Below are 27841 nucleotides of genomic sequence, written 5' to 3' on the forward strand. Positions count from 1 at the left end.
ACTGTCTGCCCACCCTCTTGGCTGGCCAGGCTCCATAACCCAGTCCTATGGACTGGGTCTGGTACCCAGCCAAGTAAGATCAAGGAAGAGTGTGGCTGGTGGCTGGTTGTGTTTCTAAGTGATTTGGGGACCCAGAAGCAGGAACTGGGGGAGACATCACTGCACATCTGACCAGGGCCAAATGGGCTTTGTGATGGGTTCCCATCTATTTCTGTAGACTGTCTTGTTTCTGCCTCCCTCCTGGGTCTTCACTCCATTGCCCTTCCTGCCTGGAGCCCTGTTCTCTTTCCATCAGCTTCCTTGACTTGCCTCTAAGACATGAGTTTTCATTTAAAATGAGCCTACAGAGATCAGGTTTATTTTCACATTTTTAGTATAACAAGCTGAAATTACAGCCTTCTCTCAGGCCCCGAAGTCAACACAGACAAATGTGTGAAAGAGGCATGACTGGTTCTCTGTCCTGGAAATTAAATGTCTTGGAGGGGCAGATGTTCTTATTATTACCTGAGGGGAGCTTTCCATGATGGAGAAATCTCAAATGCAACCATGCAATCAATCAGTGACTTTATATTTTCAAGATAAAAATCTTGGTCATCTCTCACTTATGACCGATGTCTAGTTCAATCACACTATTTGAATTTTGGTTAGCTAATTGGAGAGCAATCAGTCTTGTTTAACTTGAGAATGTTGTTTGTAGTGGATGTGAGGCAGATAGAAGACAGTGAGCCCAGGGCCTCAATCGAAAGTCAAGCATTTTGATAATGAGAAGTAGAGTGTGCACACATTCACCCTGTGATTGGTTATGTGTGCAGAGGGATTATGAAAAGCCTATGAGAACTGGACGTAAGCAAGGCAAGCTGTGGCTTAATTGCTTTTACCTGTAGGCTGAGATAGGTACAGCCCTGGTCAGGAAACAGAAAAAGTAGAACAGCTGCATCTTCTAAGCTTGTGTTCAGAGAAGCAGGAATGCAAGTTTCTCCTGTCACAATGTTACGCCCCTCCCTGAGAGCCTCTCCTCCACCCTGTTTGCCACAGTTAATAATAGATCCCTGAAGGAGGACGAGGGGCTTTTTGCCTTGGGCTTTTTTGCTTTGGTGGGCTTTTGGGGCTTTGGCTTGGTTCTTTTGTTTTGGGCTTTTTGGTGTGGGAAGCTTTGGAAAGGAAAAGAATTACTGAAGGAAAAAGAATGGCTGAAGAGGGGTTGATAAAAAGTCTGCACTGAGAACTTTAACATAGGCCTTAGAAAAACAAAGTCAAAGAAAGAACTTTAGTATAGGCTTTAGAAGCTACAGACAAGCTAAGAGAAAACATGGGACAGTGCGAGTCTAAGGAAAGAGGTTTTAAGCAAGGTTTTAAAGAAGATTTTAGAAGCAAGGCTTTAAAGAGCTGCAAGGAGTAAGGCCTTAAAGAATAAAGATAAAGAAAAGAAGCAGTTAGGGTTGGGTGTCTCCACCTGAGCACCCAACACACCTGACCCCACTTTGTGTCTGTCTGTCTTGTGTCTTTTCTGAATCTCCAGTCGCCCCCCACTTAAGCCCAGTTAGGTTCGGTAATGACCAGGAGTGAGAGAAAAAGCTCATTCTAACAAGACGGAGTGAGGAAACCGCACCCCTTCCAGTTATGAAGATCCAGCTTAGATCTCAGTTATTGACATTGATTCTGAAGATGTTAAGAGACTTGGGGGCAAAGTTTGGCTCTGCCTCTTGCTTGGTGCAAAGGATCAAAAACCCAAACCAAAGTGGTTAAGCTCAGAGAGAGTTTATAGGCTGATTCTGTGGATTGATTTGTGCCCCAAAAGATATGTTCAAGCCCCCACCTTCCCACCCCCGCCCCGCACACCTATGTATGCAACCTTATTTTGAAGGGCAGTCTTTGCAGATGTAATTGAATCAGGATGAGGTCCTCCTCGGTGGGCCACAGTCCAATGGCTAGTGTCCTTGTAGGAAGAGGGAAATGTAGGCACAGAGGTGCACAGAGGAAAGACACGGTAGAATGGTCAGATGACTGCAGAGCAGAGGTTGGAGTTATCTGTCATATGCCAGGAATGCCAAAGATGGTTGGCAGCCACCAGCAGCTGGAGGAGCAAGGGCTCAGCCTCCCCTGAGCTACATTGGGGAACATGACCCTCCTGGCACTTGACTTTGGACTTCTAACATCCAGGCCAATGAGAGGATTCATTTAGGTTGTTTGAAGTCACCCCGTATGCTGTAATGTGGTATGCTTAGTCCTGCTAGTATCAAAAGCTCTTGATGGGTCGAGGAGGTTGCTGTTTTGAGCATGACCAGAATCAGCACTCAAATGAATGGTTTTGGCCAGGCGGGGTGGCTCACAACTGTAATCTCAGCTAGTCAGGAGGTGGAAATAGGAATGGTGTTTGAAGCCAGCCTGAGCAAAAGTATGAGACTGAAAAACAAGTTGGGTGTGGTGGCCCTAGGTAGGAGGATCACAGTCTGAGACTGGCCCTAGGCAGAAACATGAGACCCTACCTGAAAAATAACTAAAGTAAAAAAAAGCATTGAGAGCATGGCTCAAGTGGTAAGTTACCTGCCTAACAAGTGTAAGGCCCTGAGTCAAACTCTAGTACTGCCAAAATATAAATTAAAAGATGGCTTTTTTTCACTTTTGATTTTCTTGCTTCCTGGTTTTAGTCTCAGCCTCCTGTCCAATCAAGTTCATGTCTAACAGATCCCATAAAACCCCAGAACACTCCATTCAAATCCCTTTAGATCATTCACTTGTCCTGCAAGAAATGGTCCATGGGGGCAGTGGTTTGATCATCTTAGGCCTGGAGCCCTGCCCAGGTTCCCTGGACTGAGAGTAGGGGCGAAAAAATCTCCAAGTAAAACTAGGGCAGGTGTTTTCCAGAAGAAGGGGAATGGGTGTTCAGGGGAATTGTACCATGCAACTTCTGTGAGCCTCGTTTTTCTCACCTTTAAGCAGGATGCTAAAAAAAGTGTTGTTCATGCTGAGCCCTCTGCCTGGCGGATGACAGTTAGGAGAATGTACCCCAACCTGAGGACACACACTGGTGAACACTAAGGAAACCTTGTTTATTTTGCTCTAAGACCTTAATTCTGCTTACAAGTCCCCACTTTAGGAGTGGTGGAAATGCAGCCTGGACTGGAGTCACCCCTCTCCCTTTCCTTGGACTTGTGTTTAGGTTTCCCACTTATCTTGGTCATGGGCAGAGGTCATAAGGGCGGGGCACACATTTAGACTGAGCTCTTTTCATTCATCCACATTCTCCTCATTTCAGTCCTTCATCACGCTCAGTCACTGTGTGTCCTTCCTTGCTCCCTCTTCTGGCCACCCTAGCTCTCTGGGTCCATGCCACTTGGGGTGAATGGAGAATGAATCCACTGCTCTTCTCTGCTTTGGGTAGGGAGACCTTCGTTCTCTTGCCTCTGGTGGGCAAGGCTCATCCATTTTGTAAATTTGTTCTCCCACCTTTGCTTAGTTGGGACCAATATTCTGCTGCCTTTGACCATTCTCAGGCCCTGGGGAAACGGGGAAACAAGTGTACAATCGTTGGCAGAGGTATGTCATGTAACACCAGGCTGGAGCCAGGGAATTGGGGGTTCGTTTTCATTAAGAAAGATGAGGGTTTCTCCCCCGTGTACTGGGGATTTAACTTAGGACCATTGAAATTGCTAGACAAATGCTCTACCACTTGGGCCATACCCCCAGTCTTTTTGCTGTTAGTTTGTTTTTTAGATTAGGGCCTAACGATTTTGCCTGGGTCAGCCTCAGACTGGAATCCTCCTACTTCTGCCTTCCAAGGAGCTGGAATTAAAGACGTGTATCACCATGCCTGGCAGATGAGTATATTTGTGAGGGTAAAGTCTCAGATACTAACTCCCAAAACTTCATGGTTTAAATAAAGTAGACATCAATGTGGAGGTTCAGGCAGGAGGGCACCTGCTATGTTTGTCATGTCGGAACTCAGGTGTCTTCCATCTTATTGTTCCACCATGCCTTACGGTGTGGCCCTCATCTGTGTGGTTGAACCAGGGCTGCTGCCACCTTTGTGTCTCATGGGAAGGTGAAAGAGAGAGGAGGGAGATGGGGCGCTGGCTTTACTTTCATTAGGGTTGACTGGAGAGCTGTCCAAATCACTTCTACTTCCATTCATTGGTCTCAGCACAATCCAATGGCCACCCACAGCTGTGAGGGAGCTGAGAAAATGTAATCTTGGGCTGGATATGCAAAACTTACACTTGGGAGGGTTCTAGTAGGAAAGAAGGATAAACAGCACACAGAAAATGTAAACCGTGGAAGAAAGTGTGTGTTAAAAAAATGAAAGACAAGCCATAGCTTGGGAGAAAGAGTATACAGAAGTCATATCTTTTCCAGAATACACAAAGAACTCTCATAACTCACTAAGAAGAAAATTAACAATCTCCTTGTAAAATGGGCAGAGTCCAACAGACACTGCGCGGCAGAAGAGATACAGATGGCACATGAGTCCTGAGCAGGTGCTTGCCATAGTCAGTCCCTGGGGAAATGTAAATTAGACCCATGGCCTGCCCATGAGAATGGAAAAACAGCAGGCAAACAAACTGACAAAGAAGTGTGGGTGGGAATGCAGGGCAACTGGGAGTCTCATCCACTGCCAGGGGAACAAAAATGGCAGTCACTTTCGTAAAGCATTTTACAGTTTCTTATAAAGCCTAGCTTACATGTACTAGAACAATCCAGCAGTGCTGCTCATGGATAGGACTTGTAAAAAATGAAGACACGTGTCCACACAAAAACCTTCTGTGTGTGACTGGTGATGGCAGCTGAGAATTGGACACAGCCCCCATGTCTGTCACCTGGTGAGTGGATAACCTGGAAATCCCTATAATGGGATCTGCTCAAGTAGAATAGCCCGCTGGGCAGGCAGGAACATGGATGAGTCTCAAAAACATTTGAGAAGCGAAAGAAGCCAGAGACTCAAGTGAACCTTCTGTGTGATTCCATTTATATGATTTTTGTTTGGTTTTGTTTAAGCCAAAAGAGTTTGTTCTCTTTCCTCTTTCAGACAGCATTTGGTCAAATGACTTCATTTGCTGGGGTACAGGGTGAGGGGGACATGGTCCAAAAGGGTACAACTGATTGTTTTAATATTTGTGATGAGTGGCTGTTTGATATTATGAACTAATGCTATTATATATCTTTTAAAAGCATCTATGTTAGAATTTAATTGATGTACAAGTAATTTCACGTTTGATGTGTACAATTTGATCACTTTGGACATATGCACACACCCATGAAACCCTCACTGTAATCAAGATATACAGAAATTATTAAAAATCAAAACTAAAAGGACAGAAACCCCTTGAATGGTTGCCAGAGTCTGGGAGCAGGGTGAGGGAACTGACTGCAGAGAGGCATGAGAGAACTTTCTGGACTGATGGGTATTGTCTATGTCTTCATTGTGGTGATGGTCACCTGACTCTGTGTTTGTAACGTCATAGAACTTTAATCTGAAAAGTTTGACTTTTTCTCCATGTATGTTATACCTTGATAAAACCTACTTCTTTAAGAAGAGGGGAAGTGGATGGTCACAACTGTTAGCTATTGCTGTGAGATGTTTACCTCTTACTTCTCCTGTACTCAGTGCATCAGCTGCCATCAAAAGCAGCCATTCTAATCCCCTCCCAGTGTAGTCCTTACCTCCTCTCCCACCCCAGGCTGCCGAAGCCAGGCTTAGCCTCCCCTCTTACAGACTAATAACCAAGTCCTCCTTTGCACACCAGTTCTGCCTCTCTTCCACTTGGAATTTCTTTTCTAGTCTTTTGGGGACTCATGATGGAGGGAGCCACTGGGGAGACTCTGCTGTGTCCTGATTGCTTAAGGATCAGGCTTGCAGAACTGAAAGGGCAATCTCTTTACCCTTCCCATCCTCCTGTTCCGAGGGACTCTCCCTTCCTTGGGACATGAGGCAGAATGTCTGGCTCCTTGAAAAGGGCAAGGGGTCCATGCCTGTAATTCCAGCACTCAGGAGATGAAGTGGGAGAATCTTTCATGTGAGGCCAGCCTGGGGTACATAAAAACAAAAACAGGCAAGAGTATTCAGGAAGAAACAGAGTAGGCAAGGAAGTGGAAATGGAGAAAAGGTGGGAAGATGGGCCATCAGTATTTTAGAGTGTTCCTTCCTACAGTGAATGAAAATACAGTATATAATAGTAATAATGCGTCTTAGACATGAATGTGTGTGTGTGTGTGTGTGTGTGCAGGTGTGCAGTTGATGAGGTCTGAAATGATGGGAAAAACTTAGAAGTGGAACGTGAACTATATCTCTTTCCTCTGTCTAATGAGGACAGAGGAGATGGTTTCCAGAGGTGAGCATGAGCCCTGAGCTGGTGCTTGGTCTTCAAGAAACATTCCAGATAAAAGTGAAGCTACTGGCTTGAGGTTAGCAGAAGTTGAGAGTGGATAACCAGGGTGGACAACAGTGAATGGCATTGAGAGGCAGACAGCAGGGTGTCCTGATGTAGCTGGTGAAGGAGAAGCAGCAAATGCTTTGTAGCTAGAGGACCAGTTGACAAAAGTACTTGAGGTGGATTCATTTCCACTGAAGTTAACAGGGAGCTTCCATGACTGCAGAGCACTGTGCCAGGTGGTGGGAAAGTAAAAACAGATTTAGTAAATCAGGGAAAGACAGGTTAGGATGAGTTATCTTGTCTCTTCTGTCACCATCATCAGCATTTTCAATTACTCCTGCTACATCCAAGTCATACCACTTATTCTACAGTTGTCTACCTAACCCTTGATTAGTTCTCTCTCCAAAGATTTTGAACTCTTGGGAGTCAGGACTGTATGTCATTAATTTCTAACCTTAGCCCTTAGCACTGTACCTAGTCTGTTGCAGGTACTAGGTGAGTGTATGAATGTGGAAGTTTGAAAGAGTAAACAGATGAGGGGATGCAGTACCAACAGGCATAGAAAAAAAGGGGTGACTATGAGAAACATTGTAAAGGAAGGCCCTTTGGCAATGCACAGCCAGCTGGATTGAGAAAATGGAATAGGGTGAGTCCAAGATGGCTCTTGACACGTAACTGGAGAATGGTGGTGCTGGGATGCTGGGAGGTTGGGGTAGCAGCACCTGGTGAGAAGAATTCTGTTTAGAATTCTGAACTGTTCAGTTTGCTGGGAGCCCTTGAACTCTTGTGAGGCAAGCTCAGTGCTTGTTAGGAACATTTCTGTTGAGCACCTATCTTCATAGTGGCAGGCTAATTTCAAAGTAAGTTTATTAAAATTAGCATGTGGGGGAAAAGGAGCACAACTGCTATTTTTAACTAATGGGATTCATGTTCTCTCCTGTGCAGGAAAATTCGCATATGTGCTTCTAAATTTGACAATTTCTACTCTTATTATGTTAAAAATTAACTCAGTGAGTTTCACATTGAATAAAACACATTGGCTGAAGATTAGATGAAGACTTTGGCTAGTCCCTGAATGAAAATGACCATAGTGAATGACTTACTTGCTGCCTGGATTTCCACCAATAAAACCAACTCAGGGCTTTGGGTGCTTCATGGCAAGGAGTTCCTCTCCCTGGAGCCTCTGGCAAAATGACACCAGAGCTAGGGGATACCTGCTTCCCAGGGGGCACAGACCATTAGGATTTGGAAATGAAATGTCTCCCACCAAAGGACTCAGGTATTCGAGGCTTAGTCCCCAGCTTGTGATGCAATCATTGAAAGATGATTGGATCATGGGGGCTCCAGTCTAACAAATGGATTGCTCTACTGATGGGCTCATAATTTGATGGTGTGATTGAGAGGCAATGAAAACTAGGAGGTGGGAAGAAGTAGGTCACTAGAGGCATGCCTTTGAAGGGTGTATCTGGTTCCTACAGTCTTCCTCTTCCTCCTCTTTGCATGCTGGCTCCATGAGGTGAGCAGCCTTCTTCTATCACAGCCTTCTGCCATGATGTTTCTGCCTTGCCATGGACCTAAAAGCAATGGAGCCAGCTGGCTCAGGCTGAAACCTCTGAAACCACGAACCAAAATAAACCTTTCCTCCTTTTAAGTTTGTGTTGGGAATTTTGTCACAGTAACCAAAGGCTGACTAACACACAAACCTATGGTTGATTTTTATTTTAACATCTTCCCCTTTTCATTTCACATCTTTTGATCTATTTCCATTATCTTCAGCTATTTTATTGCAACACACCCCTAATTTTGTTCAGAATATCAGATCTCCTCCCAGCCAGTCTATGCTCTGTACAAACTGTCAGGTAAGCCACCTTCCAAAACCAAAATAAAACAAATAATCATTTTTCAGAAGGTCCTCTTACTCAGAAGCCTCCTGTGCCCTATTACCTAGCACAGACCCACCTTTCTAGCCTCTGCCTCTTTGCTCCCCTCCTAGTAGTTTGGCTGCTTTAGCCAAATTTTTCTGCATGCATCCTGGTTCCTATTTTCTCACACTCCAACCTTCTTCCCTTGCACAACTTTTACCAACCCTACATGGTAGGCTGGGAATGCATGTGCCTCCTGAAATCGCCCATGACCACTGAGCTCTTTCTTCCTGGTCTTGATGGACTTTAAAGCACTACAAGATTAGCACTTGCCTGCAACTGGAGAGAGGAAGGAGCTTACCCTATGTGGACAGGAGCTTCTCCCCTATGGCACAGGGCTGTGGCTGTAGATGGAGGGTAGGAGACAGGAATTCAGGAATGATAAGTCTTCATGCTGGGGCTCAAGAAAAGCAGGGCCTGAGGCAGGGAGTTGGCATGACATCCCAGAGCCCACTGTTCTGACCTGGCTGCAGAGCCTCTACTTTGACCTCACATCCTCATTTATGGAAAGTGACACATTGATGTGCCTGCCCACTGTAACTAGATTAGTGGCAGCCACAAGGCAGGGGTCAGTGATGTCAAAATGATCCACGATTGTTATCCAGGTTGGCTGATTGGTTCAGAGGAGTGAAGGACATTCCAGGGTGAGTGGCAGAGATGAAGGTCACCTCTCAGTGGGCCACACATATACTAAGCACTCCCAGGTATGAAGACTCCTGTGTGGCACAGCACCCTTAGGAGTTTGAAGTCTGTTGGTGACAGAGAATGAGACCTGACTATGACACCCTGGTGCACATGGTGATGAGGGCTCTGCAGGGTAAGGGACGCTTATTTAGGTGGGGGGTTGGTTTGAAGATGGTTCTGGGCAGAGGTGCTCCTGGGGCAAGAAGGTTGGGCAGGATTTCAGTGAGTGGAGACATAGAGGAAGGGTGCTGTAGACATAGGAATGGAGAGAGTGAAGGTGCAGAGGTGGCCAGTGCAGGACTTGTGGAGAAGCCTCAGATCAGCTGGCCTCTGGTGGGGATGCACCGTGGAGTGTGAGGCATGGCTTGCTAGAAGGACAGAGAATGCCCTGTTATCTGTAGAGAGGGCACTAGGGTCCTGCGTGGACTTGACTAAAGGGGATACTGTACCATTTGAGCTGAAGAAGCTGCTTGAATGCCATGGGAGTCAACTGATCAGCCAGGTGTGCAGGAGAGACTGGCAGGGATGAGGGCTGGGTAGACACTGAGGCCCATCTGTTCCCACACCTCTGTCCCCTTGCTCTTATCCACTTTCCACCTGGTTGAATCTGTCTTCTGCTCTTTCTCTATCCAAATGACCCTCACACATGCCCACTGTCCTGTTGAGAATTACTTAAGTCACCAAGGGTCGCCACCAGGTAGCTACCTGGGCTAGGGCGAATCTCCTGACTTCTTGAAGACATCATTTTCTCTGGACTTTATAAAATAGCAATACCTCCCTGGTGTCTCTCAGTTAAGATGATGATACAGTGAGATGATGTGTAAGAGTGTATTTTAAAGCTCCAGCCCTCTATGGTGCTCTTAATTTGTCTGACTTTAGGAAGACCCTTTCCTGGGCTGCAGAGAGGCTTCTGCAGAGGAAGGTGATGTGTCAGCTGCTGTCTGTCAACATGATGTCATTGAAAATTCATGTGGATGGGGCAAGGACTGCTTCTTTCTCTGCTATCTGTAGACCCACAACCTCAGCAGTATTGGCGGTGGCAGGAGCGGGACTCCCTTTTTCTAGCCAGGTCCAATTTGCTTTTTATTTGGCTCTAGCCTGGTGAGTGTGGTCGTGGTCAAACTTCTCTTTCCTCCTAATGGTTTCTTTTGGAAGTCACGACGTGTTTGTGGGCTGCTCAATCCATCCCAGGCAACTTTCATTTCTGTGGCTGCTTCTAAGAACCTCAGGTTCATCTACCCCCATATCATCTCTGAGTTCCTCTGTCCCTTCCCACTTGGACCCCTCTCTGGTCTTCAGAGCATCTGCTGTCCACTTTAATCTTTTTTGGTTAGTGTTTAAATCAGCCTTTTATTAAGCCGATTTTGGAGTGTAGGAAAAGACACAGTGTTTGTTCACAAACAGCAAACTAACTTCACTGTCATAGGCCTCTCCTCACCAGCCTTTCCTGCCTCCTGCATTTCTCTCCATCCTTCCATCTGTCTATTACTGCCAGATCAAGTGCCTAGAAGCAAAACTTGGACCATGATTCTTCTTACTCAAAGATCTTCCATAGTGGCCACTGGCTCTGCCTGTGGCCCAAACTCTGTTGTCAGTTAAGGGGTTTCTTACTTTAAGCCAAACCAAACTGTCCTGTCTTTCTCTTGCATTTCTCTTTTCACACATCCCATGCTCCTGGCAGACAGAAGCTCTTCCGGTTCCCTTTCTGAAGCCCATGTGTCCTGGCACCTGCCTTTGCTCAGGCTATGCCCTCTGCCTAGAAGTGTTGTTTGTCAATTTTTCTTACTTTTGTTTCAAGGCTCAGTCACCTCTGCCTTGCCCCATCCCCCTGACAACTAAAAGCTGTCTTCCCTTCTGCAACCCGATGGCATCTCTAGCCACAGTTCTTTGCCCACTTGTCCTGTGGCCACCTGTCCTGGAATCACTGACATTGGAGGAGGAATCGCTGACATGTCTAAAATTCCCAGCATGCCTAGCACAATGCCTTGTACACAGTGAGCACATATGAAAAGACTCAGTTAACACTTGAATTGAAAAACTACCAAATTAAAACAAGGACATCCAATCTTTTTTATGTAGAAACAATATTCTCATATTTCTTTTATTTATTTTTACCCCACAGAGCTTCTGACTTTCAAAAATACAGACTGTGATCTTTTAAATTTAGTAAGTGAAATAATCTTTTAATGAGCTCTGTAGGATTTATGAATGTACTATAACTTATTTTTTTCTTCCCTTCCTTCTTTTTTTTCCTTCCTTTCAAACTGGAATTTTATTGTAACCGATATATTGCTTGAAAAAAACCAGGCAGATGCTGTGGGTGGAAAGTCATTTGGTTATAAAGAGCTACTTTCTATATTGGGATCTGACCTGTATTGCAGTGTATCTGAGTGTACGCCAGGCTTTAACTCTGCTTCTGGCTAGAATTTAAGTTTCCTCCAAAGATTATTGGCCACCCATGGCTGACTCTTATGCATTGGAGTTGTATACTTCCTTTGGTTCCTCTAATCATGAGAAATAATAATAAAATACTTCCTTACATTTGTCTTTCTTCAGCTGGTATTTAAGAGGATTTATTGTGTCCCAGGTATTCTGTAAAAGGTTGGCAGGCACCATCTAAGAGGACACTATGACCTTCCACTATATTCCTTCCATGGCTACCTTATTGATTAGATCCAGCAGGTATAGGGTCTTCATCTTTGAAACCAAGAAATGAAGATTTGGAACGTTGTGAACTGCTCCAAAATTCATAGCCCTTGTCGTCACCCCCAAGAACTGAGGGTGGTGAGCTGGGTTTTAACTTCAAGCCACATGTCTTCCCAACTAAACCAGTCCTAGGAGCCTTGGGTTCAGGGATCCTGTACACCCACTTCTGGGCCAGCGGTGGCAGCCTCACATGCTGGAAGACATCTTCCCCATATCTGCTTCTGGCTGACTTAGACTTAGTTAGACCCAAGGACTTGAGCTGAAAAGGGAGACTTTGGGGTCTGGATGGAGAGTCCTGTCCAGACTCCAGTAGAAGCTGGAAGGTTAGCAACAGTGGGGTCAAGCACCCTGATTGTGTCCCAAAGTCACCATGGAAACACCCTGTCTACTGTCAGGGGTAGCAGGCGACCTATCCTGTCACCTAGTAACATTTAGGGTTCACCTCCTAATCCTGTAACTGCTTCTCCCCTCCCCCATGGAGAATTTCCTTAGGCATGGAATGGGTTTGTGAATGAAGGAAGGTTTGGTAAGGTACGTGGGTGTCTGGAGGTAATTATCCAGAGATGCTAAATGTGTTTGGGAATGGTGAGTCTTAGCTTCAAATATTGAGTGCTATGAATTCATGGTACACTCTGAATTTGGAAAATACAGATAAATACATTTTAACATTTAAGTGTATAAGCTCCCATTTTCCTAAAAATGAGTTTATAGTGGATTTTATTTTTATATTTGTATTGAGGCTAACATACAGTGAATACACACATTTTATTTATTTATTAATTTATTCATTCATTCATTCACTTATGTATTTATATTTTGCTTCTTTTGAGATAGGGTCTTGCTATGTAGTCTAGGCTGGCCTTGAACTCATGATCCGCCTCTCAAGTATTGAGGTTATAGGCATGTACCCTCATGCCTGACCTGAATGAATACATTTTAAGTGAGAGCTCAGTGCATGTTCATCTGACCCTGCCTGTGTGACTACTGCTCAAAGATCTAGAACATCACCAGCTCCAGAGGGTTCTGTATGCCCTTCTTAGTCAATACACCCCCGGCCACCACTGCCAGATTCCAATTTCTGTTCATGCATGCCGTTTTTTAAATCATCTTAAAATCACATTTTAGCATTTCTGTGTCACTAACTCATAACTATCACTGCTGTCATGATCAGTCGCAGTGGCCATGTGGGATTCTGTGGTATTGACTTAGAAATACTTACTGTATTGTTTCTCACTGTCAGAGGCTCTGGACCAGGCTGCCAGATCAGTGACCTGAGATCTTTCTGTGTTTTTTTCTTGGGTGGGGGGTGGCTTGTGCCTGCCATGCTTACTTAGCTTTGAATACAATTGTGTCGTGCTAGCTGGGCACCTGTGGCTCATGCCTATAATCCTAGCTACTCAGGAGGCTGGAATTAGGAGGATAGCGGTTGAAGCCAGCCTGGGCAAATAATTCAAGAGACTTTATCTTGAAAAAAAATCCTTCACAAAAAAGGGCTAGTGGAGTGGCTCAAGGTGTGGGCCCTGAGTTCAAGCCCTTGAACCAAAAAAAAAAAAAAAAATTGTGTTGTGCTGAAGTGTCTGATAAGCATCCCTGGCTGTGTTTGAAGGGCATCTGACATCCTAATTTGAGATGTGAGGGCGTTCACAGGAGAGCAAGTTCTGGGATGTTCAATTTCCTTTTTGAGAAGAGGAGAGAAATCCATTGCAAAATTTAAACCCCTGGGTCTAGAGAGAGGTTCTTTTCAGATGACAGTGTGAACAAGGAAAATAGCAGTTATGATGAAGATACTGACAAGAGGTTGGGGAACTGCCATGCATCTCCCAGAAACACCGTGCCCACTGCTGGCAAGTTGAGGCTTGATGGTGTAGACATTGACCTGCCCCTGGGGACACCTTCCCCCTTTGCCTTCTCTTGGTTTAACTTTTGATTCTTTTTCTGCCACTCTGACTGCAACAACCACTCTGATTGCTAACAGGCTGAGCATCTGTGATTCAAAAATCTGAAATCCAAAATGCTCCAAACTACAAAACCTTTTAGGTGCAGATGTGTTGCCATGAGTGATGCTTTCTAATGGCTCAATGGAAGTAGAACTTGTTTCATGCACAAAATTATTAAAGATATTGCATACCTTTATTTGTATAAAGGTAAATATGGAACATAAATGAATTTAGTGTTTAGACTTGAATCCTATCTCCAAAATATCTCATATGTGTATGCAAATATTTCAAAATCAAAAAAAGCAAAATTCAGATAACTTCTGGTCCCAAGCATTTCAGATGAGGACGCTCACCCCATGCCACTGTTATAACTACTACTGATGCCCACGAAGTTATATTAAGTCTCCACTGTGGAATACCAGCACCCCATGAGGCGTTGGTATTCAATTTGGCACTTTCCTGGGAGCGAACGGGCACTTTCCAGCGCACAGAGTCTGACTTTGCCTTTGTGCTTTCATTTATTTTTCACACGGGAGGCAGCTGGAGTGACTGCTGGTGTGCAGCTGTGGTCAACACACCCAGAGAGGAGCAAACAGAAGGACACAGGCAAGTCATGGAAGAGCAAGGATCAGAGTCCCAGGCATTTTGATTGTGAAGTCTCTGTTTTCCCACTCTACCAAAGCCTTAGCAAATAATGAGTGAATGAATGAATGAGTGAATGAATGAATGAAAGAGCAAACCAACCAAGCTGGTGCACCAGAGGTCTTATTTTAGAAAGTATATTTTTGAATTATGGTTGCAGAGGGGAAATATTCTTTCGTTTAGCACAGTGGCCTCATGCTTTCATGTCTTGGAGATCCAACATCAGCTGTTGGTAGTGACACAGAGCTCTGTGAGGAACTTGCTGACACATCCTACATGATGACACAAGTGCCAGTGTCACTGTCAGTGGCTTGGGCATGTCAGTGACTATTTAGGATAATTTTACAGTAATACCAGAAATAGCAGTGACTTAAATGAGTTAGAACTGTATTTCTCCTTGGTCTTTGCCCTGTATTTCTCCTTGGCTGGTGTGGTGGCTCACGGTTCCATGCTGTGGACCAGGGTCTTATAGAAAGGAGGATGTGAAGAAGAGAGCGCCACTCCTCTTAGGAATGGCGACACAGCCCAGTCATATATTCAACGATCCACTTGATGCTATTATTCGTGGAGATTCTGAATAAGGACATTGAATTTCTCTACTGAAAGAGAAATACCTAAACCTGCTTCAGTGGGATCTATGCTTAATGTCAGGAATGTTTTTGTTTAGTGTTCAGTCTTAGGACCATACATGCAGAAGAGTAAACCAAACAACCCACTTCCTTGTCATGTAAACACTGTCCTGACTAGTAGTGATGACAGAGGTGGTGGTGGTGGTGGACAAACAGATTGTGAAGAGAAGCAAGTAAAATTGTGCCCAGGATTGGGTTGTGGTCCGTTGGTGATTTGTAGTCATTGCTGTCTTCTTGGAAAACATGGCTAACTCAGGTCACCCACAGGAGCCTTTCTCTCACAAAACCAACCCATTTGCAGCGGCATCAGCCAGAGAAACAGACCTCACCTTAACAGGTGCTTCCAGCTTAGTTTATCCTCTGAAAACTCCAATGGTTTAAACCACCTCGTTGTGTCCCAGCATGATACTCTCCACCTGGCTTTGTACTGTGGGCTGGTTCTGAACTGACTGTTCTTGTTGAGAAAAATCTCTCACTAATCAGCAATGCCTGGAAAATGTTGGGAGGAAAATGAACACAATGAAGATGAAGTACAGGAGGAAATTAGCAGTGCTCAGAAAAAACGTGAACTGGGCGAGGGAGGAAATGGTTCCCAGCCTCAGGCTTAGGCTGGGGACACCTTCATGCTGTGGGCGGAAATTCAGGGCCCAAGAGGCCCTCTAGCAACATCTCCAAGGTTCTCATCCAGAGAGAATGACGGTAACGATTGGGATTGGGCAAAAGCTTGGCAGGTGGCAGTAAGAGCTGTACGTGCACTGATAATTAAAGCAGTGATGGATTTACATGGTTGATTTCAAGATCTTGAGTTGCGATGCCTGCGGTGTGGGGTAGACAGAGATAGAACACCTCCTTGCTTTAAAGCATCTGCACCTGACACGAGTATCGGGGTGGGGAGCCAGCACTGTAAGCACGCATACTCTGGCTTGTGTGGCCTCTCCGTCTCTGGGACTGCTCATCCTAGGAGGGGACAATATTTGTCAGAAAGGCCAGGTCTGCTGATTAACTCAGGAACTGTGTCTGTCTCTGGGACAAACACAGTTCTCTTGGTTACCGTGATAATTTGAATGGTTCTTGTAGGTGCATTGTTTTTTGCAATCCTTACAGCCCTCCTGTGAGTGAGACGGGATACTATGGCAGAATGGATATAGAACAGGCCTGTGTTCAAATCCCACCTTTGCCTCTTATATCTGCAACACTTTGTTGTTTTTGTCTCTCTCTCTCTCTCTATATATATATACATATACATATATATACTTAGAACCTCATTTTCTTCATCTGTAAAATGGGGTAGTCGTGTCTCTCTTTTGGGATGGTGACGATTAATGATTGATGCCTGTGAAGTGCTGAATGGTCCATGGACACTGAGGAGGCTCTGATGTGATGAGGGTATTCAGATCATCATTCATGGAGAGAGAACTGAAGCCCAGGGTGGGGAGTGGTTCTCATGGTCCCCTGGATAGGCAATAACTGTGGAACCTGCATGGTTAACTCTGAATCCAGGGGCCACAGTGTGTCTACAAATGATGCCTTCCTGTCTGTGGCTCCTGAGACCTCTTGTCAATAGGCAGCCTGGCTCTGCATGTGCCACCCTCAGCCTTCATAGGGCATCTTCCCCACAGCGGAAGCACTGTGCCAGGACCCCTCTGCCTAGCCATGTCAGGAGCAGTCTGGGAAGTTAGGGGCTGACAGATCTGCAAGGGACACTGAGGTTCTTGAGTGGTAGGCATTTTAGTGACTTTGTTTTTGGAGAGGGGCTTACTCTGTAGGCCATGCTGGCTTTGAACTTGAGATCCTCCTGCCTCGCTTCCTAGATGCTGGGATTAGTTGTGCATCACCACACCTGGTCCAGGGCCTTTTATTGATTGCTTTCCAGAGCAGAAGACAATGAGCCAGAGCGGCTTGACATCTTTTGAAGTTAATCTGAGGAAAATGTGGTGTACACTTTCCTGACTTTTTCCTACCATCTAGCCCACAAGAAGAGCCTTGTGCCACTGAGTAGAACTGTCATCTTCTGAGCTGGTAACTGGAGAGTCCACCATTCCATCCCACACATGACTCTTGGATATCACAATGCATAACTGGAGTTTGTGAGCATCTGTGCACAGGCTGTCACTATAGCTAGCATGTCCCAGGTCCCTGGCAGCCTGGGTGGGAACACAGAGCCTCTGCTGTGTGGATAATTTTAGTGCTGCATTCTGAACATGTGCTCTCTGGAGCAAACCAGAGCTGTCTGCCCCACTGTCAGCATCTCAGCCTGAGGCAAGGTTGGCTCCACTTTGCATGGGGAAAGACAGAGCAACTTCACCCAAGGCAGAAGTGATTTTTAAAAATATATGCTGTCTTCAGCAATGGAGAATGGGTTTTCTGGCCCATTTATGACCACTGGAAGGAGAACCAATCTCCTTTCTTTGCATCTTCAACTGAAAGGAGCACACATTCATTGGAGAGGGTGGGGGCTGAGATGTTGGAGTAATAAGGGAGCAGGAGAACTGGAATGGACACTCAGGCAAACCATCAGCTAACCAAGACTGTCAAGTAAATCTCATATCCCCCCAGCTACCGCAGTTCACATTATAAACTCTTCCAATTACCTGAAATCTCACTTAACTTAAATTTCAGCACGTCCCCTAGGGCATTCAAATAATCAAAGTTTGCCTGTCAAAAGTAATACCAGAGAGGGGGAAATGCGATGGTAAGTCTGAGAAAGATAGATCATAAAAAAAAAAGCCATCTTAGAGAATGGCACTAGAATCATTAAGTGACCAGCTAGGAATTGCTGGATGGATCTAAAAGTTACAGAAGTGAGCAGAGATTTCAGAAAGAACCACAGAAATGCTCAGGACCTGGCCCCATTGCAGGACAGGCCCAGATGGGGAAGGAAAGGCTCGCACTCAAGGCACAAGGGAGCCAGTGCAGTGGGTGGGATTACTGCAGGTCAGCGCAATGCGCAGTGGCACCGGTCTGGTTCATGTGGCTTTTCACCCCGCAGATGCCCAGACTCCCATCTGCAGAGGCTCAGTACACCTGTCCCCGAGGGACAGTCCTGAGTGTCTCTCTGCAAGCCTCCTAAGGATGAAGGGAATGGATGGCCTGCCCGTGTGATGGTAGGGAAGTGCTCATTTGAAGTGATAAAAACAAGGGCAAAATGCCAACACCACTTTGATCTTTGTATATATAGGAACTCTCCGGCAGTATCTCTAAGCTCATCTACCTATGTAACTGGACATTTCCCCTTAAACAGATGGGGTTCAGATAGAGATTTAGGCATAGTATTAATTGATGGCTATATTGCTAAAATAGGTAAATATTTCTATATACTTAAATTTATCTAAATATATGTATGTGTGTGTTCACTTTGTGGGAACTGAAATTAGTTTATGTCTCTTATATGTATGGAGTACTCACCATGAGTCAGAAACTGTGCTTGACGCTGAAGATGCCACAATGTATAGGACAGGCCCTGGTTGCAGAGGCCACAGGTAGAGCAGGAGGGCAGATGTTGCATCGCAGTGTGTGTGTGTGTGTGTGTGTGTGTGTGTGTGTGTGTGTGGCACGTGTGTCTGCATTCTCACTGAGTTGCACACAGAATGCAGTGTAGCCCCCAGGAGCCAGCTCCTCCTTGGTTGGGTGAGTTGGGGGTTGGCAGAGGCTTCTTAGACAGGGAGCTTGCTCCTGGCCAGGATAAGAAAAGAGAGGGGAAGAAGAGTGAGGGCGGAGTGGTGGCAGGTGGCTGTAACAGACACATGGAAGGCAGGCTTTGAGTACCAAGGACCAAGTCAGACATGGGTTGTAGCCAGATGTGGAGGTACCCTTATTTGTGAGTTTCCTTAACATCAAAGGTTTTTGTTACAGAATGGGGGACCTGATTTATGCTCTTCAAAGGGACTGGGACCTGGGTTAGACAGGTGCGAGGGCGGAAGAGGCTGTCATGAGGTCTGGTCAGAGATCACAGGGCAGAGCCAGGCAGAGATGGTGGGAATGGAGGCACAGCTGATTTCAGTGGGAGAAACTGTGTTGGTGGCTGAACACTGTTTACCTGGCTTGTTGGATGGGAAAGAGGGTTAGGGAGAAGGAGGGCAGTGACAGAGTAGAAAGTAGAGTGTGACCAGGGGTGTCATCAGCTTTCTGTTATGGTAATGAACAGCAGAGACAACCAATTTTTAAAGAGAAAAGGTTTATCTCAGTTCACAGTTTTGGAGGTTTCAGTTGATGGTTGGTTGGCCCCATGGCTTTTGAGCCTGTGGTTAAGGTGAGCACATCACAGCAGGGAGTGTGTGTTGGAGCAAAACCATTCACTTCATGGCCAGGACTGGAAAGAAAAAGAGAAGGGGGCTACGGTCCCACTATCCCTTCCAAGGGTGCATGCCCAGTGATCTAAGACTTCCCGCTAGGCCCCACCTCTTAAAGGTCCCACAGCCTCCTAAAGCGATACTGCAGAGAAGGAGCTTTCAACATAGGGCCTTTGGAAGACATTTAAGATCCAAACTATAACACCAGGGGAGGAAGAACCGCTAAGAAAAGAGTGAGACAGCAGTCAAGAAGAGTCTAAATTATTCTTGAGCCTGACCTTCAGCCATGCGTGTTTATCATCATGTGAAAAAGCCTTCCAGGGTTTGCAGGCACGTCCTTGCAGTGGCTGATGAGAGCTAGCCTGATCCCATCAGGCAAAATCGCCAAGGACCATGAGTCATTGTTTGGCCGAGAGGGTCACTTGGCAGAGAGACACTCCCCTGTCACCCAACTACCTTCCTCTCTCAGCAGCAGTTAGCTGGTCATAAAGCCATCCAAATAGCAGTGTAGTATGTCAGATAGTCATTTAATTATTATGGTCTACGTTGTAGTGATTATGATTTGCTTTATTGCAGATAACAGAAAATGGGTAGATAAAAGCCATTTGATGGGGAAAACTGTGGGTTTGGGTTCTTCAGATGATGAGTACAAGGCTACCTTCATGGTGTTTGCGCACGGGCAAGAATTCACATGGACACGTGAGTTATGAATTCTGTTTCAAAAATGCAATTGAAATGCAATTCAGAAGAAATCTAGTTTTGAGTGGATAATAAAAATACTTCACGGTATCTAGTATACATGTCAGAAACTGGGCATGTTTTATGGAGTTTATTCCTTTCACACTTAATTGATTGCCTGGTGTATTTGCCATGTGGCTTTTTCTTTTCTCTGGTTGGTAGCTGTGTCCCCAGCTGCAGCTGGGAAAGTGCCACCAGGGCTATTCCTACAACTCTTGTTGCCTGGTATGTGTGTTTCTGCATGTGATCAGTAGAGGCTCAGAGGCTAACCCAAATAGAAGGGGTTATCATAAATTGCCAGCATTTCTTTTTCAACCTTTACTCATGAACACAAGAAGGGGAACCTCAGCACAGTTGAGAAACTCAGTAGAATTGATCCGCTCTGGCTGGGCACAGTGAACATGGACCATTTTCTCAATTCCCAGCATTCATTTCTCTTTCTCAGAGCACCTGCCCTTGGAGAGTATTACCATTGGACACATCTGTGTAAAGGATTGTGGACAGGTGCCCTGTCCTTGCCCAGGCAAAGGATGGCACATTGTGTGCTCTGGGCCAGTCAAAGACCCCCTTGAACAGAGAGGCAAAGAGGTCTAAACATAAGGGGTTAGCCCACTCCATTCAGCAACCTCATCCGACCCAACTTTCCTGCAATGAAGTGACCCTGGGGTTCTGGGTCCTGCTCCCACACCTAGTGCCTCCTTGCTGCCCTGGGTCTGAGTTTAACTTTCTTATCTCATGCCAAGGCTATGTGGGCCAATATCCTTCTAGAACATTCCTAAGTTAGGGCATCAGTTACTGTTGCTTACCACCAAAGAATCCTAATTGCATTAAGGAGATGACAGTGGACTTTTGCTACCTTTGTGATGGAAGAGAGGTCATCTCTAAAACGGGGCTGATCTTATAGCCTATTTCCAAGGGCAGCCATAGGGGTTCGCTCTCATGATGGTTCACTGAGAGTGTTGTGCACGGTTTGGAGGACAGTGATGCTCACTAAACAGTGCTTGCTGCTGTGACTGTTATAATCAAATCTTGGTCTTCTATTTTCGGTAGGCCTGAAGTTTGAACTCAGGACTTTATGCTTGCAAAGCAGGTGCTTTAGCTCTTAAGCCACACCTCCCATCCCAAGGTCTTCTTACTGTTATTCCTAACAGTGCCTACCACGCAGTAAGCATTTTCTTTTACCTCCCCCTTTCTTGAAAACAAATCACATCTCTCCTTTCCTGATGTCAGAAGGACCATGAAAATCCATGGTTCTTATTCTAGCCATGAACTTAACCAGCAGAATTAGTCCCTGACTGAAGATGAAAGCAAAGGTATAGGGAAAACAAATCTGTATCCCTCAGCTCCACCCAGGGACCAGACAGTGAGGGGTTGCCCTGGGGTTTGCCCTGCCCAGCTCCATCCTTTGGACAGTGGTTGGCCATTCACCCACTGATGTGATTCTGATGGCAGTTGCTGTGGCCGAAGCTAAATCCATGCATGCATCTGCTTGCCTGGGTAGCACCCTGCCTAACAGCATGGCATTTGATAAGGTGATGAGAGACCAGATTAAGAAACGCCAAAGTCCGAGTGCTCCCTGCAGATCACGCTACAGGGTTCAGTGTGTGTCTACATGGTGGCCTTGAACCACTCCCCCCTCCTCCCCCTGTGGGCTCAGCAGCAAATTCTGCCCAAGCTGTGCCTTCCAGTGTGATCCCCCCTGGGGTTTTCAGGATGGAATTTTTCCCTAAGAGGATTCTGAACAATCTTCCCCTAGCCAGAGATCTCTGGGCTCCTCACTGCTGGAAGAATAAAATCGGGGTTCTTGGAACACATCCAGACCCCTCTGACCTGGCCCATCTGCCCTAGCTTTTCCTTCCACCCTCGGCTGCAGCCAGCCTGGGTCACCCATCTGCCCAGGCATCTTCTAGCCTTTGGCTGTTTCCCTGCCAGTCTTGTGTTCCCAGTTCCTATTGACTGTCACTGCAAACAAGATGGACCCCTCCCCTCCTTCCCACCACCATGTCACATGTCCTCCAGCTCTTTGAACCCCTTCTTTGGCAACTGTGCTCACTGCCCCCTTGTGACACACACAGTAATAATGACAATAATGCACTAATGAGTCAGCTGTTTTACACCTACTCACTGTTTAATTTCTACACTAGCCCTCTGTAGGTACTACACCCATCTGCACAGGTACTGTAACCATTTCCACAGAGCAGAGGCAGTGGATCGCATGGCTGGCAAGTGGCAAAGTCAGGCTCCTCTGCTTTGGTCTCCATTGTGCCTCTGTGCTGGGAGTTTTGTTCTCTTGTAGCATTTAGTGACTAAAGTTAGTAACTCTTAATAAGGGCTAGCAGGCTACTCATGCCATCTGCTATTATCATCGTTATTACAGAAGTTATCAGGCACTATTCTAAGATGGTGGACTTTGTTTCCTTTTGGCTGTGAATTTATGGTGATTTGGTAGCAGGAAAGAGCACTGAACTTGGAATGAGAGAATCCTCAGTTTCCACCTAGCTTTGACTCCTACTAGCCACCCTTGGGTAAGTCAAGTCACCACTCAGAGCCCCAGTTTCCTCATCTGTAGCACAAGGGACCCTGGCTAGATGACTCCTGAGGTCTCTACTGGTTTAGAGTTTGAAAATCTGTAAACCAGAGGTCACTAGCGTGTATGCCCCAAGGTTCTAAGAAGTGGTAAGGAGGCAAAGTGTGAGGCTTTCTCGTTCAATGTGTGTATGTACACGCTGTCATTGTCCCATTCATTCTATACATCCTATGTATGTTATGCATATATACACGCATATATAGAGAGAATAGTGAAAACTGTTCTTCAGTTATCTCATTACAGCCTCATACCATATATATGAATCTATGCATATATGTCTATATTCACACACACACACACACACACAGAGAGAGAGAGAGAGAGAGAGCGCACATGCCAATACCAGCTGTGTACCAAGCATTTTCCTTAGCAATGCTAAGGGGATCTGGAATGAATAAAACAGTCTCTAATGTCATGGAGAGGGAGATGCTGAAAATAAACTGATGATTAAATATGTAACTCAAAATCAGATACGAGGACTGAGGGTCAGGATGGTGGCAGAAGGGATGAGCGCCCTGAGGACACAGAGCACAGGTTTGAATGCTGCCAGGGAACAAGCTGAGCACTGCAAACAGAGGGAATAGCTGTGCAAAGGCCCTAACGTAGGACTCAAGTGCATTCCTTTGAGCTGCAGAGTGACTCCTGGAGTTGAGATATGGTTTTACTTGAGACAGGTAACATATTGAACTGCTAATAATTTATTTGGTGCCAGCGTAGAGTGTGTAGTGGGAAGCTCTGGCTTGAGCCAACAGTTGGGACTACCCCTGAGAAAGACACGTATCCACTCTGACTCTCAGCTGTTTTGCTCCTGACATGGGAAAAACGGTGTTCACCTGTTGGTTTTTCTCCTGTACACGTGTGACTGTTCACATCCTCGGATAAATGTCAGAAAAGCCTCCCATCTGTTCAGGTCATGAACCCAACAGGAAAATATGGTTAGGTTTCAGAACTGTAGGGATTTCAGATAGCAGGAACTGACATTTTGCCATCCAAGTATCAGGCTTTTCCTTTTCAAAATCTGTCAGGACCATTTATCCCTGGAGGGCCAAGGCTTGGCTCAGTGTACAATACCTATAAGGTACCCAAAAATATTTGCTCAGTGAATGATAGAGCTTATAGAAAACTCCTACTGTGATCAACCCCATTTTGAGAAATCAGCCCTCCAGTTCCTTCCCGAGGCCCTTTAGACTTAGCCCATTCCTTCTAAGAGGCTGGAAATCTTACTGTTTCCATTGGGCTCTCATAAGGAGAGGGAGGGATGCTTGTGGATTCCTTTCTTTTCTTTTTTCCCTTTTCCTTCAGACCTTGCAACTAGGGAAAGAGGAGTTAGAGCCACTGGTTTAGAGACAATTGGGTTAATAAATTAAATTTATCCAGAACAGGAGATGAATTCAAAATTTTCCTTCCTTAGCTTTTGTATACTATTGCTAGATGTAGCAGTAAACTCCATGAATAATCCAATATTTTGTTTTTGTTTTTGTACAAAATGCTTGGTGTGTCAGGAATTGTGGTTCCCCAGGTTTGGCTCATAAAGATTGGGGTTCTTTTGGCAATTTATACACTTTCATTCAGGCTTCACTCATTTAGAGCACACTGTGACATAATCATGTCATCATAAGGAGGTCGCATATGTTAAGCACTTGTCATAAACTTTGCTCTTTATTGTTGTTGATAGTAATATTAGTCATATCAGTCCTCTTCATGGTTGAGGTGACTCAGCACGGGCACAAACCAAAGGCAGGTGTAGCCTCACATTCTTTCACATGGACTGTTTTAGCCAGGATGGGCTGAGTTGTGCTTCAGTGACAAACAATCTTCAAGCTTTTCATCTCAACATTGCAATAGTTTATTTATGGACCATGCATTGTTCTCTGTGGACCTAAGTGACTATCAGGACATCTGTCTACTTGGCTCCATTTGGGGCTGTTTTATAAGTGAGGCTTCATCCGAAGGTTTGTCCTGTTGATAATCACAAGTAATGTGGAATTAAGTTGTTTAAAATTGGTGCTCTAGACCATAGCATGCAGAGGAAAGAGCAAGGCAGCAATGACTTTGTAAAGACTCCCCTTTTCTTAGTAGCTTATTTTCTAGATGGACTGTTTTCCTACTTTTCCATGAAGCTTATTATAATGATCTCATTTTCCATGGCCTCAGGGGATGCTGCTCTCCAAATCTTGAGGCAATGGGCCTTAGCAGAGGCCTCTGTGCCTGGTTTCTATCAGGTACCACAGACCCTGAAGGCAAATGGGTTTGTTACTGACTTTCACAGCTTCCGGGGCCCAGGCCCCACTTGGACTGGGCCTTGGGAGGGAAATGCCTTTTCTCTTGGACCCTATCAGATTGTCATTCAAGGCTAGGAAACTGGACTTTCCACTTTGCCAGTGCCTGTTCCCTTCACTAGATTGGCTCTAGGCTAACCTACTGCAAGGGACAGGGACTCCATTCAGTTGGGATTTTCTTTCCCAAAGTCATAGACACTGAGCATCTTGATTTGAATCTAGTAAGTTGAAGGAATGGAGGTGGCTGTCTGTGCTGCTGATACCCATGGCACTGACGAGGCTGCTGATTGTGGAAAAGACCTGGAGCATAAGGGTGGCGCTGTGAAATTGTGAGTAAGTGGTATCTCCCCCTGTGAAATCTCAATACCCTCAGGACAATGCAGTTTAGGTTTCCAAGCCACACTCCTCTGTTGGGGATTTTACTCTTGAGAAGTCTCTGTGGCAACAGAACCGTTTTCCCCCATGAAGTTAATGTCAAGGTCTCAAGAATCCAGGGCATTTTAAGGAAGGGGTCCAACCTCATTACTGCCAGGAATAAAATTCATCCAAGGTGAAATGTCCTCTGTTAGAACTCAAAACTGTCTCAGATTGGCTTTTCTTTCTCCTTTGTTTTTGAAGCTAAGCAATTACCTTTTCTTTTCTTTTCTTTTTTTTTTTTTTTGGAAAAAATGCACTAATGCACAAAACTCTCTTTTCTCCCTTTCATTTATTTGAAATTGAACTTAACAAAGTCAGTTCCAAGCAAGCACTATATATGAGTAATGCTTTTTGTCTATAAAAGAGCATTGACTCCAGTGCTCTGAGAGTGCTGATTCTCTCCCTGCTTTGTGTGAGCGTCCATAATGACAAAGAGCTCGTGTCACAGTGTATAATGAAACTATAAATTGTTTTCATGAATGCTCTGAATTTGGTCTTTTACGGGGCAAATTCAAAAGGTATGTAGAGCCACATTTCTCATATGTGAATAACACCAGGTGGTGCAATAATCCAGTAAAAGTAGGGAGACCTCACCAGGCTCCCCTGGCCAATGTGGAGGGTGAGTGGCAGGTGAGGGGGTTCCTGGTGCGGGCAGTGGGGAGGAAGTGGGGTGAAGAGTTCCCATCATTTGGAGACAAGAGCTCAGCTGTTTGGGAAGAATTCCAAGTGAGGCTCAAATACTTAGCTCTGAAAACAGTAATGGTCACCTGCATTGGGCCATAGAAGCCATTCATATTAGTGATGCCGAGTTAGTGGACAGAATCTCAGTGGGTTAAATGGGCAGGAGCAATCTAGTACAGTGATCCATGGTTCAATTAAATTAATTAATTAAATTATTAATTAATTAAATTATTTTGATCATATTTTTGGGTATTTTCTAAATTATGAAACCATATGGGTTTATCCTAGAAACATTCAAAAATGCAGAAAAGCATCAAGAAAAATTTTAAATCTTGAGCAAAAAATTTATTACCAAGAAGTATTGTTAGCAATATGTTTACAAAATTTTGGGGAATATCCTTATGGATATTACTTGGTAAAATTTTGATAAAATTTTATGTAATCTTGTCTGGATGGATATATTTTTTAAAACAAAATTGAAGCCCAGCTATCTATTTACTGATCTATGTAATTTTAAAAATACATTCTGCTTTTTTAACTTATTTGTTAATTAAATTCTTTTATCTGTCCCAGTTTGTGGAAGTTTATGAATGTCCAAAGTTTTGGTTCTGTGTTGGGGGAGAGGAGAGACATACCACATGTCACACACTATAGCAGCCTTTATATACATGTGTCACTCACTGGCACATGTCCCTGTGAAAATGGCAGATGTGTGAAGCCAGGGTGTGTGGAGCAGAGACCCTCTGGTCCTTTCTGACCCATCTGGTGTGCTTGCTCCGCAGTACCTGGTGTGTAAGAGGAAGCTGGAGAGCAAGAAGGAGGCCCTGCTGATCCTCTCCAAGGAGCTGGACACCTGCCAGCAGGAAAGGGACCAGTACAAGCTCATGGCCAACCAGCTCCGGGAACGCCACCAGTCCCTGAAGAAGAAGTACCGAGAGCTGATTGTAAGTATTTCACGACAGTGGTGGTCCTGTGCCCTCGATGAAGACAGGGAGAGGGGACTTCACATTTTTGTTCTTGAAAAGGATTGCCTTCAAACAGTTCCAAAGTGGGATAACGAAGAAGCGAAGAAGCCAGGTCGCCACCCTGTTTCCTCTTGGTCCCCATGTGTGCTTCCAGACCACTTGTCTGTGCCTATGTACAGATGCACAGAGACGGTGTGCTCACGCGTGGCTATTTGCTTATTATTTGCTGATATGGATGGAGCCCAGGGCCTGTGGTGCTAGGCAAGTGCTCTACCACTGAGCAACACAGCGCAGAATGCCCCGCTTTTTTTCTTACTTTATTTCAAGAATTAAATAAAATTAGAAACTCACTTCCTCAGTCTCAGTTGTCACATTTCATGGGTTCAGACTCTGCAAGTGTCACATTTCATGGGATTGTGTGGACATGGGACACATCAAGGTGGCTGCTGCATGGGGAGGGATAGAGAAGGTGAGAGACAGACAGACACTCACTAGATATCCCAGGCTGACCTCCAACATACAATCCTCCTGCCTCTGCCTCCTGAGCACTACGATTGCAGGCTGCACGAGTCTCTCTCTTTTAAGTGCAGACAGTATTCCAGCATTTCACCATTGGGCTGGGCCGTTGAGCTGCCCTGGAGTAGAAACTAGTGGGAAGTTTCCTGAGGTTTGATAATGCAGACTTACATGTGGGGAGCATTTATGTAAGCGAGGTATTTGTATTCACAAATGCACACAAGGCAGGAGAGGTCAATCTTTAAAAGGCAAAGTGCCTAGTAGGTCTGGAAGTTCTCAATTCCAGTTATTTTGAGCAAGTCCTAGTCCCCATAGATGATACATGTGTGTGTGACAATACTTGTGTGTGTGTGTGTTTATCAGCCTCTGTTCCTTTGGTTCTATTTAAAAAAGGAACTCAAACCAAATGAAATACTTAGTTCAGGTTAGGCTCTGCTCGAAAATAATTTTGTCAATCCAGGTTATTTTTAGTTGACATTGT

The 27841-nt window shown here is 45.2% G+C and overlaps 1 protein-coding gene across 3 annotated transcripts in view; it reads left to right on the top strand.

Annotated features, from left to right (window-relative positions):
- The window catches only part of Ccdc149 (coiled-coil domain containing 149), an 87842-nt gene that overhangs the window by 3036 nt on the left and 56965 nt on the right, over positions 1–27841 (top strand). For 2 of the 3 annotated variants that reach the window (XM_074042518.1, XM_074042521.1), the window contains exons 1-2: positions 19757–19876; positions 26662–26823. In XM_074042518.1, coding sequence (XP_073898619.1) covers positions 19817–19876; positions 26662–26823 — 222 coding nt within the window. In that variant the 5' untranslated portion in view covers positions 19757–19816. Of the gene's footprint in view, positions 1–19756; positions 19877–26661; positions 26824–27841 lie in introns of those variants that run through there. The other variant, XM_074042519.1, reaches the window with a different exon arrangement.

This window comes from Castor canadensis, chromosome 9, assembly GCF_047511655.1.
Source record: "Castor canadensis chromosome 9, mCasCan1.hap1v2, whole genome shotgun sequence".
Lineage (NCBI taxonomy): Eukaryota > Metazoa > Chordata > Mammalia > Rodentia > Castoridae > Castor > Castor canadensis.